The sequence below is a fragment of the Vicugna pacos genome, chromosome 16 (assembly GCF_048564905.1).
Source record: "Vicugna pacos chromosome 16, VicPac4, whole genome shotgun sequence".
NCBI classification, from domain to species: Eukaryota; Metazoa; Chordata; class Mammalia; order Artiodactyla; family Camelidae; genus Vicugna; species Vicugna pacos.
The window spans coordinates 18,445,585-18,467,241 of record NC_133002.1 but is presented as its reverse complement, the minus strand read 5'-3'; the positions used below and the strand labels follow the sequence as shown (position 1 = coordinate 18,467,241).

Sequence of the window (21,657 nt, the reverse complement as noted above, 5' to 3'; positions counted from 1 at the left end):
TTCTGGAAACTGCTCACCACCAGGAAGCTGGCGTCAGTGATTAGTGGGGAAACATGGTTATGAATACCCCACAAACTTATTGGTCTGTATTTTGATTAACTGCTTTTCATGAAGTTGGATTTCCCTTGCAACCATATGTGTTTTACTTTGTGCAGCTCAAAATGTTCACCTGAGAAGGAGACCATAACACAGAGAACTGCAGCGGCCTCCAGGCAGTGGCTCTCTGACACAAGGCTGGGGTTTGCCCCTGCAGCCCCCTCCCCAGCACCTCGCAGCATGGACTGACAGAGGAGGCCTCCTGGACCCCAAGGAGTCCCACTCAACCCCAAGGCAAGGCCCCAGGTCCCCCCGAAGACAGGTCAAAAACAACTCTACTGACCTCTTACTTCCCACGGTTCTTTTGTATCTTTGGGGGCACCTGTGGGGAGCCAGGCATTTACTGTTCTGGGCAAGAGTTCCTGCTCTGGAGAGGCTGACGTGCCAGGAGGGTGACGCAGTGAGGCTGCCACGGAGGCCTGAGGGAGCTGACTGCCGGGAAAGGAAACCGGGCCTGCGTGGGGTCCACAAGTTCTATGTGGGGTCCACAGGCCCTGCGAGGGGTCCACAGGCCCTGGTTGGGGTCCACGAGCCCTGTGTGGGGTTTACAGACCCTGGGTGGGGTTCACGGGCCCTGTGGGGTCTTCCCCTCCCCAGCCAGGCTGCCTCCTTCTGCTCCCTCATGTGCTCTCCGACTCCAGGGCCTTTGCATGCTGCCCTCTCTCCGGGAAGCTCCTCCCCACACATCTGGCAAACACCTACTCCCCCTCCAGATCTCAGAGGAAATACCACTTCGTGGGAGGACCCACGTTGGTCCCCCCACAGGGCGTCCCTTGCTTTGCTGCATGGCACCCTATGTTCCTCTCACTCAGGGATCAAGCCGTATTGTCACTGCCGGTGCGGTGGGCGTGGCTCATGCCCCACCGGGACCCCAGCTGCTGTGTCAGTTGTTCAAGGTTCCCAGCTGCCCCTTCTCTGAGCACCATTCTGGGCCAATAGGAGCCAGCTGGGCCTGGACTGGCTGAAAGGCAGCACCTCAGGCTTGGCAGGAACTGACTGCTGAGGGCACAAAAGCCCAGCCCCGCCCTCGGGTTGGGCAGCTCCTGGCCCTTCAGGCCCCTGGGCCCAGGCCAGCCCGCAGGACCCACCTGCCTTTCAGCTCCTCTCCTGCTTCCCTCCCCGCCCCCCGTGGAGCCCTCCCCAAGGGATCACATGCGAACAAATCCCCGTTGCCCGCTCCACCTCCAGGGACCGGCCGTCCCCTGAGCCCCTAGAGTGACGTCAGGAGCTGGGCTGACCCGCTTCCTACCAGGGTTCCAGTGCCGAGCACACGGCAGCAATTCAAACACTTCTCGAGGGAGTGAATGGACCTCTTATTTCTCACGTAGGGAAACTGAGGCCCAGAGAAGGCCAGTGACATACACTTAAGAGGCAGAAGGTCTTCAAGATCCGGTCTGGCCTCGGGTAAGGACAGCCCTCTTCTGCGCTTTCTTGGCAGCACTGAGAAGGAAGGAAAGCAGGGGCCCAGAGCCCTCAGTGGGCCCGCGTTCCAGGGGCACCAAGCGCGCCGCCCTTCCTGTTTCCCCAGGCTCAGCTGAGGCAGAAGATCGCTCTCTGTGTGGGACGCCCACAGGACCGGCCCCGTTCGTCCATCCGCCCTCTAGACAAAAGCCCTCAGAGCACTACTGCACCCTGCTCTGGGCAGCGGGCACCCAGCAGTGAACGAAGGACACTGCAACCCCTGCCCTCACGGGCTCTCCGCGGGGCAGGGAGGGGCGGGGAGGCAGAGGGAGCAGCCCATGCAAAGGTCCCGGGTGGGGAGGAAAATGCCGTGTTTTCAAGGAACTAGAGGGAGGCAGGGTGCCTGGAGCAGAGGCGCAGGAGAGGGAGGGAGAGGATGAGCTGGACAAGGCAGGGCTGGATGGACAGCATCTCAGAGGCTGGAGAAAGGTGGGGATTTTATCTTCATAAGGTGTGGAAGGAAGCCAGGCAGGGTGTCAGACAGGGGGGTTAAAAACCCGGTTCTGGTTTTAAGACCACTTTGGTCCTGGGTGGAGGGTGGGCAGCGGAGGGGTGGGGAGTGGCCTCTGAGGCCCCACTGCTCTGGTTCCTGGCCTCTCGGGGCGAAGGAGAAGCCCACCGTGACTTCCTCCCAAGTCATGGGACCCCCAGCCCAGAAGACGGATTTGGGGAGGATACACTGAGGTAGACCCTCAGGCTGGGACGATGGTGGCATCTTGGTCAAATGGCTCAACTTGAAGGCCACAGCAGGGCTAGGGGCCTGAGGCGCAGCTCTGACCCCAGCTCGGATAACTCCCCCCGGTGCCCTTACTGACCCTGGACTGACTTCCTTCCGAACAGCAGACCTCAAACGCAAGCGAGCATGTGCTCAGTGAACACTGGTCCCCAATGCCCTACCCCACCCGTTCTACTGTTTTAAAGCAGATTCTGCGTTGGACTCATCTCCTCCCTGGGGAGGCAGGAAAGAACAGGGCAAGCCAGTGGGCACAGCCACACACAGACGGGGCCCCGCTGTCCCGCACCCGGTGGACTTGTGGAGCACGCGGTCGAAGCACTCTCTGGGGGAAGGTTCTCTCTCCCTCTCTGCGAGCCAGATCCTGAGCACCCCCTTCCTGCCGCTGGGGAGACTGAGGTCAGATCACCGAGCAAGTGCGTGGCCTGGGGTCTGATCCAGGGTCGCAACCAGGGCGGGGCCCCCAGAGACTCCTGGGCTCTGGTGCTGTGAAGTTTGAGCAGTAAATCATCACCAAGATCCAGCGGGGCAGGTCCTGCCCTGGGGGCTGGGCAGCCGCCGCTGGCTGGGATTCTGGTACTGGGGTCCCAGGGAAAGCTCCAGGGCCAGGGAAGGCGAGCCCCAGCCCACACCACAATCAAGCCAAGCCCTCCAGGTCCAACCCAAGGGAACATCCACCTAGAAGCCGCAGCAACCACCCCCACCCCCCACAGCCTCCTGCAACGTCCTCACCAAAAGCTGTCACTGCCCGGGCTTCTCACCTGTCGTCTGGAATCGTCACCCGGGTCCCCCAGAACGAGGGACCCCGATCCCTCGCTGATGCAGAGGAGTTCTCCACTCCGGGAAAGTTGGGGCAGAGGACAGAATCCTCTCTCCTTGGGACAGATGACCATCTCCCTTCCCCAGGATGCCCGTCCATGCTGTTCTCCCTGACAGCAGCCCTTGTCGGCCCCTGTCCCCCCACCACCCCCAGCCTCAATTCCTCCAAGCTGCCACCCACACCCCTGGCTTCCCCTCCAGTCACGGCAGTGAGGACCAGGGCTGCCTCTTGCCGGGGCCTCCCCCACTACCATGGGTCCCGGGAGAGAGCGCTGGTCTCCTGCACCCAGCGCACGCCTGCCCTGCACGTGGGGGCCTCATCAGACCTGGAAGAACAGGGAGAGGTCTGCGAGGGGGCTGCGTTGTGTCCTCACCCTGAGCCGCTACTGTGTCCCACCCACCCCTCCCCCTGCAGGCGCTGAGCCAGCCGGGGACTTTCAGACACACATCTCCACACGGTGGCACTCAAAGAGATCAAAATGCATTTAATGTGGTCTAGTCTCATGGCCTATGTCTTTAGATACTGCTATGTATTGAAAATAACATGACAATTCTCCAGTTTCATCATTTGAAATAGATATGACGTCTATTTGACCTCACACAAGGCAGACACCCCTGTGCAGGGGCCTCCTTCCCACCAGGCCCCCTGACCCCGCCAGGACCCTCGGGTGGCAGGGGGAGCACAGCACCAGCAGGGGACGGGGGGCGGGGCGGGGAGGGGGCGCTGAGCTGAGAGACAGGCTCAGGCCTGCACACGGACATACCACCCCCGCGGACATGCGTGCGCACACACCCCCGGGACCCGCACAGGTTCCCACATGCACACATACGGCCTCTGCTGAGGGGGCCGGGCACAGCTGCTGCACAAATGCTCCACACACACACGTATGTGTTCACATGACAGACACACACAGGCTTCCTACACGCAGTCTGTGTGCAAATGCTCATCTTTGGAAGCCATGTACACACATACACATGTAGCTATCACCTTGAACCCAGGTACACACAGCCCACACGGAAGCAGTCAGGCAGAGGCCTGGGAGGATCAGGAGGTGCAGCCAAGGCCCACGGCTGGTGTCCACCCTGAGTGTTGTGTGCCCAGCCTCACCGCCTGGTAAACATTCAAACCAACGCCCGCACCTACAACACGCACACACAGACAGACTCTGGGTGCATATGCACACAAACATGTGAGTGTGTGCACACACGTGTGTATCATGCCTAGGCACCATCAGCCCGTGTTCACACGCATGTGGAGATCATTGTGTGCACACATCTGCACACCACTCCCATGTACAATGGACGCACACGCTTGTGCACTTACAGGCAAAGCCAAAACTGGGCATGTTTCACCCGCACACAGACGAGACCAGGTCACACAGGAACCCTCGCCCTTGGTGCTCCCGCGGCCCCTCCCAGGGGAAGCAGCTCAGGGTCTCAGGGCAGAGGGTGTGCCCTGGCCAACTCCAGCCTCTGCACCACCAGGTCCAGGCTTCGAGAAACTTCCTGGGAATACCAGCCTGGGCAGGGGCAGGCTGGTACACATCATGTACGCACACGCACACGCACGGCACACGGCACGCCGCAAACTCCACACACAGGCACACGCCTGGGGACCACGTGACCCTCCCTCTGCACACACAGCTCCGCCCATCCGCCCTCCCGTTTCAAGGGCACTAAAGAGGGAGACTATTTTGGTCTTTAGCACAAGCAATAAATAAATAAATAAATAAATACAGGGGAGGGAAAAAGAGGGCAGAGGAGTTTGAAAACGCAGCATCTGCCTTTGGTGAGAAACGAAAGGCAGCTCAGGGCAGCTCTCCTGCAGGGTCTGCGGCCTGAGCCATCTGCACAGGCCTGGGAGGCAGTGCACCAGGCCACCCGAGATGGCCAGGGCCTCGGGGAAGCCAGGGCCCCTGGGCTCTGCCCAGGGTAGGGTGAGTGGAGGGCTGGCCCAGCAAGCCCACAGGCCGGCCCCCAGCACCCGGGCCGCCTCGCCCCTAGCCTGGCTTGGCCTGGCGGTCAGGGCGGCATTTGAGGGGGGAGGGGGTGAATGCTCCCATGTGGCTCCTGGTGGGAGCACTCATCCCCCAGGACGAAGGCTGAGAAAAGCTCAGGGCGGGAAGGGGCTGAGGGCCCTCGGGCAGGTCCTGAGAGGGGAGAGCTGCCTCCACCTGCCCTAGGCTGACCCTCCTGATGTGACCCGTGACCGGAAACAAGGTGGGGTCTGAGGCTTGGGCAGGGTGCCGGGACTCCGGGGCAGGGGAGGGGACTGCCAGCCCTGGCTTCCAGCTGCTGTGGGGGTAAGGAGGAGCGAGAGGCAGCAGCCCCTGCAGCCCCTCACCCCCCGGCTCGCTGTGCGACTTCACACTCTGCCGCAGTCTCCCCTCAAGCTGGGGTCCCTGCACCTTCTGGTCGCATGAGCCGTCCTGGAGCAGCCTGGGAAGGCGGCCTGGGGGGGTGGCCTGGGGAGGCGCAGGCTGCTAGTTACTGGCTTCCGGACGGGCCTGGTCACTTGAGATGATGATGTTCCTGGTAGTTCTGGGAAGGGCTCAGCCCCTGCCAGCAGCTTCCTTGCTAAGAATAAGCCTGCCTTGGGGGATCTTGTGGCAGCAGAGCCAAAAGCAGGTGACAAATAAAGGGGCCCCAATCCTCCTCCTGACCAGGGTGCCTGGATGTGTGCCACCAAACCCCCAGTCGCTCACTGACAAGCCCAGGCCTTCACGAGGGCTGTTCCTCTGCATCCAGCCGCAGGGCTCAGCCTGGCTGGGCCCCAACGAGGATCACCTGGTGGAGTGGGGGCAGCGGGCAGGATGGGCGAGTCCCGTAACAACAGACATGGCTGGAGCCAGGCCACAGACCAGGGTCTCTAAGGCACAACTCATGCTGGGGCCGTGGGTGAGCGGATCCACTTCCCTGGAGTCAGGGAACCTGGCTTCCCTTCCCACGGAGCCACCCACCCCTGTATGTCCCACCGCCCCCCGTGGAACGGGTGGAGGCCTCTGGGCAGAAAGGAGAAGGAAGCGGAACAGGAGAATCCGGTGGGTTGGGGAGATCAGACCCTCCACAGCAGGCAGGTCCCACACTGGCCCCGAGACACACCTCTAAGGTACAAACTCAAACTCAGAAAACTCAAACTGGATTTTTCCTCGTCCTTACCCCACCCAGTGACGCTGGAGAGCTTTTGTCACAATCATTCACATGGTCTTCATTCTGCCATCACAAACGGAAGCCAGGGCAACCGAGAGCAGAAATAATGAGGTGAGCCCAGTGCTCACCCACGGGCCACACCGCTGCCTCCCCAGGGGAGGCCGTCCAGCCTCGGGGACCTTCTGGTAACTCCACCCAGCTGCTTGCATCCGAGCAGACTAATGGAATTCTAATTGCCCGCCCTCCCACCCACCCCACCCCAAATTATAAAAATTTGTTTCACTCACATGTTATTTTTTTTTTTTTTTGTAAACTGTCTTACTCAAACTAAGGTTGAGAAAGCCAAAACCGGTATGTCTCCCCAAGTTAAAAACCAATGAGGCGCCCTGCAGCCTGCCAGCCTTCGCCCACAGGGGCTGGGCGGCTGGCTAGCATTTCTGGGCAGGCTGCAGCTCCAACCTCAGGCAGGAGCCCCTGGCTTCCGTGGCCCGGCCCCCAGGAGGCCACCTTCCTGCCCCTCTGCCTGCTCCGGCCTCTGAAGCCGCTCCAGCCGCCCACTCTCCCACCAACCTCCTGAGGCCGTTGTGAAGAAACGTAAAACATCTACAACTCTACTGAGTCTGCAGCCGGGGCCCAAGCCGGCTCTGCTCAGGCCCGGGGCCCTCGCAGGACAGGGGCCTCTCCCCGGCGGGGCGGTGCTGCACCTTGGCCCTCGATGGCTCAGATTTCTGACTCCCGTCTGTAGGGCCGCTGCTCGAGGGTGGCGCCACCGGCCTGGGGCCGGTCAAAGTCATGCCTGGCCTGGGGGCTGTGCCTGCCCTGGTCTCCGTCCGCCTCGTCCTCCTCCTCGCGGCTCAGGAAGGCCAGCTCATTCTCGTAGCAGAAGGAGTTGGCACTGGGCAGCAGGAACTTGTTCTCCACCAGGTCCTTGGCGCTGCAGCGGGGCGTGGACGGTACCTCGTACGTCTTGTGGAAGTGCGAGTAGTCGATCTTGTACTGGTTCTTCTCCTCGAAGAGGACAGGCTCAAAGCGGTGGCCCCACAGGATCTCATTGGCCAGGTAGGAGCTGCGGGCCTGCGTGGTCATGGCCGTGGCCTCCACCATGCCCTCCAGGATGACCACGATCTCGAAGTCGTCCGTCTCCAGGTCCTGCCGGCTAATGCCGAACAGTGGGCTGGCCTCGTCGATCTCGTGCAGGATGGTGATGGGCGACACCAGGAAGATGCGGTCCAGGCCCTTGTCGAAGCCCACGTCGATGTCGATCTGGTCCAGCGGGATGTACTCACCCTCCTCCGTGACGCGGGGCTTGATGAGCTGCGCCCGCACGTGGGCCTCCACGATGTGGCTCTTGCGCAGGTTGCCCACGCGCCACATGAGGCAGAGCTTGCCGTCCCGCAGCGCCACCACCGCATTGTGGCTGAACAGCAGCGTCTGTGCCCGCTTCTTGGGCCGCGCCATCTTGGCCATGATGGCGCCGATCATGAAGGAGTCGATGATGCAGCCCACGATGGACTGCGCCACCACCATGAAGACGGCCAGCGGGCACTCCTCCGTTACGCAGCGCAGGCCGTAGCCGATGGTGGTCTGCGTCTCGATGGAGAACAGGAAGGCCGCCATGAAGCCGTGCACCTGCATCACGCAGGGCGTGCGGCCGCGGCCCTCCGCTGGCTCCAGGTCCCCGTGGGCCACAGCAATGACCCAGAAGATGACGCCGAACAGCAGCCAGGAGGCAAGGAAGGCCAGCGAGAAGATGAGCAGCATGTAGCGCCAGCGGATGTCCACGCAGGTGGTGAACATGTCGGCCAGGTAGCGCTGTGACTTCTCGTCCATGTTGGCAAACTCGATGTTGCACTGGCCGTTCTTCTTGACGAAGCGGTTCCGGCACCGGCGCCGCGTGTGCACCTTGCCGTTGCCAAAGCCATTGGCGCCCGACATGGTGACCAGGTGCAGCCCGTCCTCCTCCGACGACACAATGCTGTAGGGGTTGGCACGGCCGGCCGCAGTCATCCCGGGGGCAGGGGTACCCTGGCCTGCCCCCAGGCCAGCTCCGGGTGGGGCAGCTCCTGAAACAGAGAGGACGCAGGGCTGGCAGGGCAGCCACACCCGCCCGCGCCCCCACGCCCACCCAGGGCCCTCGGCTGACCCCTTGACTCTGACTTACCTGCAGCCCAGATCCTGCTCTTCCCTCCCACCAAGCCGGCTCCTCACCCACCTCCTCGGCCAGGGAGACGGACTCTCCATCCTCCCAGCTGCTCCAGACAAGAACTCTGGGTCCATCCTCGGTTCCCCTACTCCCACCAAGGCTCTGCTTTCAAAATATGTTCAATATCCAGCCCCTTCCTCCACCCTCTCGGCCTCAGTTCCGACATCACCCACCAAGACCAGTGTGATGGCCAACCCACTGGCCTCCCTGGGGCAGCCACAAGTCAGTCCGTCCTCTGCGGGGACCCCTCAGATCTCACCCCCAGACCCACCTGGACACTCTCCTCTCGGCCGCAGCTTCAGTGCCACAGGGATGCCTCCAGGGGCCTCCCCGCGCACCCCACTCAGGACCTCACCGTGATCCCATAGCACTGACCTCTGATCTCACAACAGTAACAGCAACAACAGCAAGGAGCTGCTCGGGGCTGCACCCACCATCCCACCGTCAGCTCCCTGAGAGCAGGATTGCTCTTCATTGCTGTTTCACCCCAGGGGCTGGAGCTAAGCCTGGCCTGACGGACGCCCCAAGCCAGGCCCCACCCACCCTCTTGATGCTCATGCTCTCCAGCCCAGGCGCCCGCCCCAGGTGCCCACCCGCAGTGCCTACATGCCACGCCCGTGGCCGCCCCATCACAGCGGTGGTGGGAGGGGGCCCGTGAGTCAGCACCCAGGGGCTCACTGATGCAGACCTCAGCCCAAGGGCCTCCACCACCCCTGCCTTCCTCAGCTCTGAACAGGAGCTCGTGGCGAGAACTCAGAAGAGCCTGGTCCTCAGTCCGTACGGCAGAGCACCTGGGTGGCCGGCTGCACACACACGCGCACACACACGCACACACACGCACGCACACACACACACACACACACACACACCCCAGGTGGTCCAAACAAATCCCGCCTCAGGGCTGGTGGCAAGCACCCAGCCCCCGATGCCCCACTGGCTCTGGGCTGGCCTGTTGGTGCCAGGCTGAGGCATCGGCACCACTTGGCCCTGTGGGCACGGAGGCCATCTGGCCGTTAGCAGCAGGTGCTCAGCGGGGCTGGCCTGGCAGGGCGTGGAGGAGCTGGGCGTGCTCCCCCCCACCGATGTACCCCACAACCCCCACCCCCACCCAGTCGCACTACGAGGTCAGAGCTAGAAGACCCTGGGGACCCGTGAGGGCCTGGAAGACGCTGAGCCGCAGGGAACGTCCCAAGGTGGCCGGGCCAGGAGAGGGGGGACACGGGAAGTGACAGCCAGGACTCAGCCCTGGCGTGTGGGACCAGAGCCTCAGACAGGGCACTACCTGTGAGTGGCCCCTGCTTCAGACCCTGGGAGAAGGTGAGGGTGGAGCCCACACAATCAGCCAGGCTGCGGACCCCTCCCAGGACCCACCTCAGTTACTGGTGCTACTGGACCCCCAGGTCTGGTGGGTACGGGACACTCACACCTGAGGGAGCCAGCCTGTCCAGACGCAGGAGAGCAGGCCAGGCCCCCACCAGGGCGGAGGGCGTCCGCAGACTCTGGCTACTTCTACTCTACGAATGGAGGTTCAGAGAGGTGAAGTGACTTCCCCAAAGCCACACAGCTTACTAAGCAGGAGAGCTGAAATCAGAGCCACTTCTGTCTAATTCAAGTTCTCCCACCGTGGGGACCCCTGGCTCTGCGGGGACCTCTCCTCACGCTGCCAGCCTACCCCTACCGCTGCTCCAGCTGACCACCTCACCCTGGGTCTGAGGAGCTGAGGCCCGAGGCCGAAATGCTGGATGCTGCTTCTGCCTCGGCCAGGAGGCAGGGAGCCGGCGGCAGTGGGAACCCTGGGGACTGTGCCAGGAAGACAGCTCAGCCTTAGATTCCCGGGCCCTCCGGGGGAAGGTGGCCAGGGCTGGGGCGCTCAGATGCCGGCAGGAAGCCACCAGATGGCAGGGGTTGTGTTTGTGTGGCCAGGAGGCCTTGAGGGACGTCCAGCGGGTCATGGCTGCTCCAGGTGGGGCTCTGAGCAGCTCGAGGCCTGCAAGGGACAGAATTGCAAGAATCAAAGGCCAGGAGAGCCCAGCCTGCCAGCTCCCAGGCAGGTGGGGGCATCACAGTGACCACTGGCATCTCTGCCTGGGCTGGGCTCCTGGGACCCACCCAGACTGTGTCACACAGGCCTGGAAATCCCCTCTTCTATTGACGGACCTCCTAAAACCAGAGAGAAGATCAACAGGGTCACGTTCACTCCACTCCCCCATTTCCCAGAGCTGGAAACTGATACTCAGAGCAAAGTCACTTGTCCAAAGTCACCTGGAAGCCAAGGAGCAGAGACAGAGTTGATGGCTGCTTGTACAGGCGTGTACACGTGCGTGTGTGAGATGTCAGGGCGCTTGGTGAACACAAGACCACAGAGCAAGGCCGGGAAGAGGACCCATGAGTAGAAACCCCAGCACCACAAACTTGCCAAATGTCAGGGACCCTCCACACACAGGGCAAGAAGGTGACACAGCTCTGCGGTTTTCAAGAACCCGATTTAAGAAATGTGGGACAGTACCCTCACCCAGGGATGTACAGGCCTGTTTGGTTCCTGCCTGGTGGGGCATATAGTTGGATCAGATAAGAAAGGAAATTAGATTTGTTTTGCTGGAAGAGGCCTTAGCAAGCAAGGGAGCCAGATCCCCATTCTACAGATGGGAAAACTGAGGCAGGTCACAAAGCAACTCATGGGCCAGGATGAGACAAATGGTAAAGACAAGTTAAGACCACGGTGTCGGACTCCCAGCTTGGCCTACAGGGGTCCCGGGCACTGCTGGAGGGGGAGGGGAGGGGTACTGGGGTACACTACCTGAGCGAGAGAAGGCGACTTCAGCAGCAAAGAGCAGGGTGTAGCAATCCCAGCAGGCTGGAACCAGAGAGCCCTGAGAGGTGGCAAAGCCGTCAGAGCCCGGCGTCCCTGGAGCCCGCTTCCCTGCCGGCCACGGCGCCTGTGCACAGAGTCTCCCGCATAAGCTCGGAGCACCGGCAGGGCCTGGGCTGCGAGCTTTTAGAGAGGCAGCTAACATGTGACCTGCGGGTGGGGCCCGAAAGTCAGCAGGAGGTGCCTCCGGATGGAGCAGGACGCCCCATGCCCAGTCCCTGAGCCGCTGGGCCTCAGGTTTCGGCAACATCCGGGAGGACACCAGGCCCAGGCCTGGGCCCACACTCTCGGGTGCCAAGAAAGCGCCGGCTAGACGGCTCGAGGGAGGGGCACAGAGGAGGGGCTGGTGACCCTTCCTGCAGAGCCCCGTAGGTGGCTGGGCCCCTTCAGAGGTATGAGCAGAGTAATCAGTATTCACCAGGCACTCACTACCTGCCAGGGACTGAGAGCGCCAATTAACTCACTTAATCCCAATAACAACATTCTATTACTCCCATTTTCCAGATGAGGAAACGGAAGCTCGAAAGATTGAGTCACTTGCCCAGGGTCACACAGCCTTTCAGGAGTGAGCTCCTAGTCTGCTGGGAGGGGCTAGGAAAGAAAGCAACCGCCGACCTGTTCAGGCCCCAAGGACAGGCTGCGGGCATGACATTACTCAGCCTTCAAGGTCCCCCAATCCTGTGTGGTGATAAATCTCAGCACTCAGAAATCAGAGGCAAGACCCTGATCAGCACCCCTGATCTGTGGCCATTCAGGCCTTGCTTGGAAAGTCCAGGCAAAAGGCACTCACTACGTCATGATCAAGTCCTACAGCTGGGAGAATCCTTAAAAATCACTTGTCTCAGGGAAAGCCGGCACGTGGCCTAGGTCCACCCCACTCTCCAGCCCAAGCCCACGGCGGACATCACCAATCCTTCGCAGAACGCCATCTCACTGCATCCTGCGACGGCCTCAGTCCTTCCCAAGCCAGGCACTACCCATCAGACTCAGCCCAAGGGCTTGTAAAATCCAGCCCTTCACGGGCAGGTGGGGAGACGGAGGCTCTGAGAGGGGCTCCCTTGCTCAGTCTCACAGGAGGTGAGAGGCTGCACCACAGCTCAGCTCCAAGGGCGGGGCTGCAGGGCTGGGGGAGGAAGGGGCGGGGGAGCAGGGAGCAGGAGGGGAGAAGGAGCCGGCACCGGGGACCGGCGAGGAGGCTGAGGCTGGCTGGGGAGGTGGAGGGCTGGGGGACCGACAGGTCTGTTCTGGCTGCCTGGGAGAAGAGGGCATCTCCTGTGCCTGCCCACCTTTCCCAGAAAAACGCCCTCTCCCCCACATCCCCAGTGCTCAGACGGCTGGGTCGCCGGCGGCCTGCACACCTTCGGGGTCAACACGGTGCAGGCTTTCTGTGCCGGCGAGGCCCGTGCGAGGCCTGAGGAGAGGCACCTCGCACGTGCTGGGGATGCGGACGGCAGACGCTCGGCAGCCCCCACCCTCAGCCCTGCCAAGCCCACAGGCCCAGTTTCCAACCACCAACACCAGTCTTTCTGCCCGAAAGCTTGCTTTGGCCCCTGAAGCGGGCCCTGCGCATGCGTCAGCAGGCAAGGGGCTTAATGCCCCAGTCCGAGCACTCCCTACCCCGAGGGACACACTCGGGGTGCCGGGCTCCTCCGCCCCTGGGCCCCGCTCACAGTCCTCAGGCAGCCCCTCCCTCCTGGCCACCCACAGCACCGCGTGGCCAGGACGTTTCTCCTCTCCAAACTTCCCCCCTCCTCCCCTACCGCCTTCCCCCTCACAGGTCACTTCCCCAGTCACCCCAGCCACGAGCCCGCCTCCTCCTGATCCTCTAGCCCCCAGATCCCTTTCCCCGCCAGGTCCGGTGTATTGCACCCGTGGAAGTGTCAAAGCCGCCCATCCACTCCTCGCCCACAGCCACCCTCCTGTCCAGGCCATTGCTACCTGGACACAGCAACAGGTCCCTGACAGGTTTTCCTGTGGTGACCCTCACCCCATGTGGTCCAACCTCCAAATCACAGCTAATGGGAATGCTAGAAATTCTCCCATCTGTCAGGAATCAGCTGAAACCCACCACTTCAGGAAGCCCTTGTAGACTCTCTGGCTTCTCCTGTGAGGCCCTGGTATGAGAGGTGACCTTGCCTGTCCCCAGCTATGGCCAACCTCAGAGGTCCAGAGAAGCTGGTGCAGGCCTGGCACAGAGGAGCACCCAGGAACTGCCCACTGATCAGACAAAAGGATGAGGGAATGAGCTGCTGAATAGAGGGAGGGTGGGGAGACGGATGAGAACACAGTTACGTGTGCAGGTGAGTGGTCGAGCACATGGATGGATAAACAGGGCTGACAGATGGGTGGACAGATGGATGGAGGGTGATCAGAGGGATGGATGGGTTGGGTGAATGGATTAGTGACTGGATGGATGGTGGGTGGATGGATGGATGAGTGGCTAGCTGAATGGACAGATAGGTGTTGGGTGGAATGGATGACTAGACGGACAGGTGCACATTGGTGACCTCAGTGTTACCTCTTGACTCCTATCCTCTAAGTAGCGCCGTGGACCAGGCAGTGGCCGTCTTCAAGGCTGCCATCTCCCAGGTGCCAGCTGCAGAGGAGTTGGTGGCTGGAGGGCCCTAAGGTTACAGAGCAAAGCTATGTCACTGCAGACAGTGCCACTCTCCTCAGAGAGGCTCAAAACACAGAAATTTCCCTATGAACCCCCACTTCTTGCTGCCCCAGGGCCCACTGGGCCCCCACACCCCAAGGCTGGCTGGGATCCATGGTCGCACTGGATTTTCTGGCCTGGATTAAGGGACCTGTTGTTGAGTCACCAGAAGCCCATCACAAGCCTCCCGGGGCAGGTGACAGCACACAGACCAGGGTTCCCGTCCCAGCTCCGCCCTCTAGAGCCGTGTGACCGCGGGTGAGTCGCTTTCCGCTCTGGGCCTCTGCCTACTCTGTCAGCGGATGGCTGGCCCCTCTTTACTCCAGGTTCTCACCTCAAGACTCCCAGCCCCCAGCCCCTCTATCCCCGTCCCTCATCATTCCCAGAGCGGTAGCCACGGGCCGCCCATGGGCCTCTCCCTCCTGAAACCAAAGGGGAAGTTGAGGCTCAGGGAGGCTCCATCCCAGACCCCATCACACAGCTGGACTCCCCACTGCCAGGGCCTGTTCCCGGCCTCTGATCTCTCGACCTGCCCCTAGAGTGGACCCGTACTGTGCCTGGCCCTGTGTGCTGGGCCCCCAGCCTGTGATTCCTCCTTCACTGCCACTCTGAGGACAGACAGGTAAACTGAGGCTGAGAGAGGCTAGGTCCCTCGCCCAGGTCACCGAGAGCTGGGACTCTGAGCAGAGGAGGTGACACATGGCCATGGGAGGCAAGTCTGAGAGAAGGAGGAGTATGCGGGTGGACGGCCTGCCCTGCCCCACTTCCTGTTGGTCACCTGGCCTGCCCCAGGCTCTCTCAGCCTCCTTCCAGCCCCCTACTTCCTGGAAGGGCTTTCTCCAGACCCATAAATCCAGTTGGATTTGTTCTTATAATGTGGGAAGCAAAATCAGCTCCACTCTACACAGGAGGGAACTGAAGCTCGGAGCAGAAACGTGACTTGCCCAAGGTCACGAAGCCGTGGAACGAGTGGCAGCTCGGAGACCAGAACCCAGGTCCCTCGACACCCTGTCCAGTGCTCCCCCTGCCCCTGCAGTGGCTGCAGCCGCCACAGGACTGGAGCCCAACCCTCTGAAGTTCCCCAAACGCTTTCCTGGGTCATGGTCACAGTACCACCCCCTCCACGGTCCTAGACGGGGAGGCAGGAGGGGAAAAGGGTCTGCACGTGAGAGTCTAGACTGGCCCTGGGCTCCCAGCAAGAGTGGGGAGCCCTGCCCCACCCCAGCGCTGTCCTATCCGCACCTCCTCCTCCTGAGGCCCAGCTGCCTCCTTCGCAAAACGAGCCTCCAAGGATGTGCTCATGAAATTCAACACAGCGTGGGAGTGTGCGGGCACAGGCTGGGCACCCCGTGGCTCCGTCATCCTCACCGTCCCCTTCCACGACAGCCCACCCTGGAGCGTGGGGCCCGAGCAGCCAGCAAGCCCCTAGTCCTGCGTTCAAGGCCTGGTCATCCCCCAGCTCACTGTGGACCTCCCCTGGGCCTCAGCCTTCACCTGCAAATAGGTAGATTCCACCTGCCTCGGAAGGCGGTGAAGAGGGGACACCGAGGCCCTGCAGACACATGGTTAAGCACCAGGTCCCCCAGTGTCCCCCAAGGGGCTTCCCACTCTGACAAGCAGCCTGGGGCTCCCGACGTGATTGAAAGCCGGTGCGTTCTCTGACCCTCCCGTGCGGCCTGGGTGTGATGCTCTCAGAATGTGTCTAATAGTCAGCAATGCAGGAGAGCCCTGAGCTCCGCCAGGGCAGGGACCTGGCCGCCCGCTCCCCTGTGCCCGGGTGGTCACAGCTGGCAGGTGGTGCTCAGTAAACACTGGCACAGCAACCATGAGTGACCACGACCCATCAGCCCCCTCACATTCTGTGGTCTGGAGACAGGGGCTGGACACACTGGCCACAAGCAAAGGCTGCGGCGGGGTCGGGGCTGGGCGGGTGTCCACTCTCCAAGCCCCGAGGTGAAGTCAGGGGCAGGAAGCTCTGGCCCCCAGGGTGGACGGCGGGTCATGCCAGGCATCAGGGAACTTTTCCGAGGGTATTTTTATCTTGAGAACATCCTTCCACAGAGGGTGGGGGCAGGAGGGAGACAGGGTGTCCTTGGCCCCAGGCCCCTGGGAGCAGCAGAGGACAGAGGCCCCTGGGTGCCTTTTATAGACACTGCCCCATCCCTGGGCTTCACTGGGCCCCAGGGGCAAGTAGGCCCCAGAGGTTCTTGGGCTTTTCATGGGGCTCCCAACTCTGATCCAACTCACTGTGTGACCTGGGGCAGGTCTCTGTCCCTCTCTGGGCCTCCCTCTTACAGTCAACCTTTCCTGAGGGCCTGCTCAATGCTGGGCTCAGCTGGGCACCAGGGACTCAAGGGTGGACCAGCAAGCGCCTGCCTGCATGGGGCGCCCTGCCGAGCAGGAAGATAGCAAGTGAAGCGGCACCACAACCAGCAGGGTCAGAGCCCTCGGAGCCCCAGAGAGAGCCCAGCCGGAGGCCTACCGAAGCACAGGGGGGCTCTCGGAGCCCCACAGACCAGGGTGCACACGGGCACACACTGGCCCTCGGGCAGGGCTCACTCAACTCGGAGCCTCCCTACTCCCATCGGCAGACAAGCAGGCTGGCCCTTCCAGCCACAACACTCCAGGATCCCAAGGATTCGGGGTCGAGGGGGTACTGAGAGACAGGCGGGGCGCACCTTGTCACCCTCACAGCAGGGAGGGCAGAGGTGTACTGAGTCCCTACGTGCGCAGGCTCTGAGAGATCCTGTGTCATTTCCAAGAGCTCGGACTTAACCCCAAGGGCAAAGGGGTGCCACAGAGTTTGAAAGTATAAATTCTGGGGCAACATGGCTTGGGTTCAAATCTTGTCTCTGGACCTTCCTGGGTGGCCTTGGACAAGTCATATAACCTCTCTGAGCCCCGTTTTCTCTCCCGTGAGACAGGATTGCCACTGCTATGTCTCATGGGGTCATGATGAGGTTTCAGCGAGTTAACACATGGAGCTGGGAATTTTCTGTCCCCCAGCCCCTCCCATCACCACATTTCTGAGCCCCCAGGAGGGCCTCGACTAGAGCTCACTCCAAGCAGGAAGGAGTGAGTGGAGGGACAGGATGGAAGGAACCACAGTAGAGGGACCCAGTGAGCAAAGGCACCACGGTGCTTTTTTCTAACAGCTGTGATTTTTCAAGCTTCAACTTAATTCAAGGCTCAGACATTTTCTAAGTGCCCAGCCTGTGTACGGGTGAGCAAAGACCTGAGATAGAGTGACAAGAAACGGCCTGGGACAAGAAAGACCATGAAAGAAAAGGCTGGAAAATGTGCCAACATGAAAACGTTTCTGATGTTTTTTATCAAAGCCCATTACAGGCAAAATCAGAAGTAAATGACAAATGCTTGTTATAAAAAGAACTGATACACTTAATACGCAAAGGGTTTGTGTAGACCAACAAGAGAGAAGGACACGTGGGAGTAAGAGGAGGGCTAGGGCTGGGCCCCCACTGGGCTTGTGTGATCATGTGACCCTCAGCGAGCGCGGGCCCAGCAATGCCAACCTCAGAGTCCTCCATGGAATACCATGCATCCTTCGAGCTCAAAGCATGCCTCCTCTATGAAGTCTTCCAGGATTCCCCTAGGTCCCTGGCTGCTCTTGCCAAGCCCCACATGCTTCTTTGGCCCCTGGAACTGCGTGCCTTTCTTCTGCTGAGTGCCTGGCACTGTACCCGAGAACGTTCTGGGTGGGGCGGCCCAAGCGTCTTTGACAGCAGAGGAAGTGAGGCGCAGAGAGGAGTATGGCTGTGTCCGCAGGCACCAGGCTATGAGCCGCACAGCTGAGCCCAGCACCGGGATCCAGCCACCTCCTCCCTACAGGGCCCTCCAGGCCCGGAGCTGCATTTCTTCACAGCAGGCTGGGCCCCACGTGACGCCTCTCTGGGCAAATGCCAGCAGGACCAGGGCCTGAGCCCCTAGTCTCAGTCCCACAGTGACCTGGATACCCTGCTGGGGGAGCGCAGGGACCGGTGTCTCCTCAGCTTCCCTCTTTCGTCCTCCTCACTTTGTCAGTGTGGCTTTATTTGGGGAACAGAACATTCACTGGGAGGGCCTGGCAGACCTCTGAGGGCGGTTCACCCGGCACGGATGTCGGAGCCCTGCCAGGCCCTGCAGTCCGGGCGCTATTCAACACAGCGCACTGGTTACCGAATCACGTTTTGGAACAATGTTTCGGTAAGTATTTCACGTTTCCATTTTCTTTTGTACATGGGTTTTCTCACATGTCCAAAAAAATCATCCTGAGCAAGTGGACATCAGAGGTGTCCACGCCAGCCAGGTGCAGCCGGGGCCTCACCTGGGAAGCAGCGCGTCGCCGGGCTCTCTCTCACTCCTTCATTCGTGTGTTCCTTTGTTCCACAAGCACGTGTCCACCGAGCACCACGTGTGGCGTGACCAGGTGGGAAGGGCCCGCCCGCCCTGATGTTCATAACCAACAAGAGAGGCAGACACTTGGGGGGAAATGAATAAATGAAGAGGGTTCCAAGGCACTGCTCCTGCCTGGGGAGGTGCGGCCCAGCTGACTGCAAGAGCAGAGAGCCAGGACCCCGACGGGACAGGGCTCCGGGCAGAGGACGCTGCGGCAGGAAGGAGGGAGGAGGGTGAGCAAGGGGGCGGGAGGCGAGGTCTGGGCGGGGCAGGCTCCTCCAGGCCTGATCACACGAGGAGACTGAGGCTCAGGGAGGGAAGGCACCACGAGGGAGGGCGACCAACCTTCTGACCCCACCGCAGCCTGACTGCCTCGCACACTTTTCCAATCCCAGCAAACAGGAACTGTGGACACTGTGACACGTGCTACTTCAGCTCATGCCATGGGTCCTTTGGAGAGTCGCAACAGACTGGGGCTCAGCGACGGCAAGCGCCATGCCCGGGGCCACACATCTGGCCCACCGCAGAGCTAGGGCGGGAATCATCTAAATCCAGATTCAGGGCTGTGGGAACAGAGAACCACGACTTGACCACACACGTCTGGCCCTGATGACTCAGGAGAAAACTCGAGTCTCTCCAAGTGGCCCAGGACCACCTCCTACAGGAAGACTCCCCGGGCTGCCTCTCCCTCATGGCTAACTGGTGGGGCAGGGGCCTGGTATCTGGACCCCATTTGGCCCCCGCTGTGCTGTGTGACCTTGAGTCACTGACCCTCTCTGAGCCTGTGCCCAAGAAGATGAGGTAGATTTGTGGGGGGGTTCCTGGTGCCTCTGCCCCAAGAACCCCAGGGAAAGTCTTCTCACACCTGGAGCTTTTGTTCAGCACCGACTGCGTGCACCTCTCAACAAGCCTATGAGACACTTCCCCGAGAGGAAGAAACAGGGTCAGTACCCCAAGGCCACAGGCCATCAGTGCCTGGGGCTGCCCCCTTCTCGGGCTGCACACCCTGGGGAGGTCACCTCTCCTCCCGACAGGAGGCTCATGCAGAGACCAGAGAGCAGGTATGAAGCTGGCAGCCTGCTGCTCACCTAGAGGGGCATGCATCGGTGTGCAGCCCGCACTGGCCGTGCAGCCATGTCCTCTGTGGGAGCACGGAAAGGGACACAGGCTGCGTCCTCATGAGGACACATCTGTGCCTATGTTCATCCCGAAGCGGGACACCTGGGCCTGAGTCTCTGTGTCTGCTCTCCCACATGTGTATGTTCACGTGTGTGTGGGCATGACACGTGTGGCACACGTGTGCAGGCTATGTGCATGTGCATGCACCAGAGTCCCTTGCCTAACCCTGGCGGTGGCCATGGGGTGCTGGAGATGGTCTGGTCACCTTGGTAACGGGGCAGGAGCTGGCTAAGCTGGGACAGCCTTGGTTCAAAAGCAAAAAAAAAAAAAAAAAATCAAACCGCTGAACACAGAGAGAAGAAGCGGGAGCCGTGAGGGCCTCAGCCCCAGACTCTGCTCTGAGGTCCAGAGCAGCCCGGCCCACCAGCACCTGACCCAGGTGAGGGCCACTGCAGCCAAAACACAGGTATGAGGGCCCAGTGGGCTGGTGCTCACCAGTGTGGGACCCCCCCCGAGTCCTGGGGAGCCCACCTCACAGGCAGCAGGCAGGGGCTAACAGGCCCCCATCTGCAGCTTCACCAGCCCCAGGAGAGGGCGCTTCGCAAACAGGGGACGCTGGACTGAGCCCGCACAGAAGCCACCCTCTCTGGACAATCAGCACACTAATTGCACGCAGTGCCTCGAGGCCAGTGCATTAGCCCAGACCTTGTGATGGTTTATTCACGAGCTCCTTTCCCCACGGCCAGCTCATCAGCCTTGCTGCCTGAGCGGGTGGGGAGGGAGGGAGGGCCCGACCACAGACGCTTCCTACCCTCGCTCGCAAACACCGCGTGCTATTTATATTTCATCAGACAGAGTGCAGGGGATGAAACCGCTGGGCTCCGCTCCCCACAGGCAGCCAGGAGCTCCAAGCCCCACGCGGCAGTGTCTGGGAGGTGGACGCCGGCGTCCAGGCAGGGGAAGTCAGAGGTTCTCACGCCCACTGGAGTCACACAGGACCTCCGCTCACATCTACAGGGCTTTGCCTCATGTGTCCCGAGAAAGCCCAGTGAGGGAGGGCCTGCTGCTGTCTCCATCTGACCGACAGGGACACCGAGGCTCAGAGAGGTAGTGACTTGCCCAAAGCCACACAGCCTGTGAGATGCAGAGCTGGGGACTAAACCCAGCGGCCCCCAAGCCTGTGCCTTGATGCCCGGCACATGGTCTCCCTAACTGAGTCCCAGAGCAGCCCTGTGAGGTGGGCATCGTTACCATCCCTGCTTTACAGAAGAGGAAACAGAGGATCAGGGAGGTAAAGGGACTTGCCCAGGGTCCCACAGCCAGGAATGTGACCTTGACTGATAACGTGCCCCAGTCCATGCCCTGGGGGATGAGAATGGCTCAGGGTCGGTCCCCACTACGACCTGACGCTGAAACCACGTGGGGCCCCTTCTCCTCACGAGGCGGCCCTTCCTCAATGCCCAGCCCACCTCCCAGACACCAAGTGGAGGTCCAGCTTTGTGGTTTCGCCAAGTGACTCTGGTACCTCCAAGGGCCCAGCTGTCAGCACAGGGACAAGCGTGAAAGGCCCTCAAATCCCAGGGCTGACCTCTTGTCACTCCCACAGAGAAGGGGCCCCTCACCCACCCACATCGACACTGGACTGGGGAATCCTGGAGCCCCTGCCCATCCCCTGGGCATCCCATAACCCCTGGCTTCTCCTGAGACTCCGGGAAACAAGGTGGCTGGAACCCTGGCTGCCACAGGGCACCACGGCCCCTCTCAGGGCCTTATCAGCGTCCTCATCTGTAAGACGGGCACTGACACCCCCTCTGACGGTGGAGAGAGCACTGAGACTCGGCGCCCAGCACGGGGCCTTCCTGCAGTGATCGCCCAGCAAATGGCCCCAGCGGTCGGCACCCACGACGTCTGCAAAGCTTGAAGCAGTCCCCCTGCTTAAACACAGAGCTGCATGGGCTTTGCCCACTCTGGGTCCAAATCCCAACTCTGACACCCTGGTTGCGTGTCTCACGCACCCAGCGGCCCCCTGTGAGCCTCAGTGTCCCTGTTAGCCGAGGACGCCACACCCTCCCCACAGGGCTCTCCAGGAGAGTGCAGCCTCAACCTCTGGCCTCAGCAAGCACTTGCGAGCCAAACAGTCCCTCACGGCATCGCGA

At 61.3% G+C, this 21,657-nt stretch overlaps 1 protein-coding gene and 1 long non-coding RNA gene across 7 annotated transcripts in view; one reads left to right on the top strand and one right to left on the bottom strand.

Annotated features, from left to right (window-relative positions):
* Nucleotides 1-1,166: 1,166 nt before the first annotated feature.
* Nucleotides 1,167-3,673, top strand: LOC140686053 (uncharacterized). 4 transcript variants are annotated; one of them, XR_012059492.1, is made up of 3 exons: nucleotides 1,167-1,500; nucleotides 1,625-1,986; nucleotides 2,482-3,673. It is a non-coding gene; the product is annotated as an uncharacterized lncRNA (long non-coding RNA). The 4 variants fall into 4 exon arrangements; XR_012059493.1 differs by having other exon boundaries at nucleotides 2,479-3,673; XR_012059491.1 differs by lacking the exon at nucleotides 1,625-1,986 and having other exon boundaries at nucleotides 2,479-3,673.
* Nucleotides 3,674-6,516: 2,843 nt separating this feature from the next.
* LOC102529704 (potassium inwardly rectifying channel subfamily J member 12) overlaps nucleotides 6,517-21,657 on the bottom strand; it is a 31,741-nt gene continuing 16,600 nt past the window's right edge. Inside the window, exons 2-3 of one of the 3 annotated variants that reach the window (XM_031676262.2) lie at nucleotides 13,850-13,955; nucleotides 6,517-8,322 (exon numbers count right to left, since the gene is read on the bottom strand). In XM_031676262.2, coding sequence (XP_031532122.1) covers nucleotides 6,980-8,266 — 1,287 coding nt within the window. In that variant the 5' untranslated portion in view covers nucleotides 8,267-8,322; nucleotides 13,850-13,955 and the 3' untranslated portion in view covers nucleotides 6,517-6,979. Of the gene's footprint in view, nucleotides 8,323-10,164; nucleotides 10,659-11,259; nucleotides 11,325-13,849; nucleotides 13,956-21,657 lie in introns of those variants that run through there. The other 2 variants (XM_072938594.1, XM_072938595.1) reach the window with 2 other exon arrangements.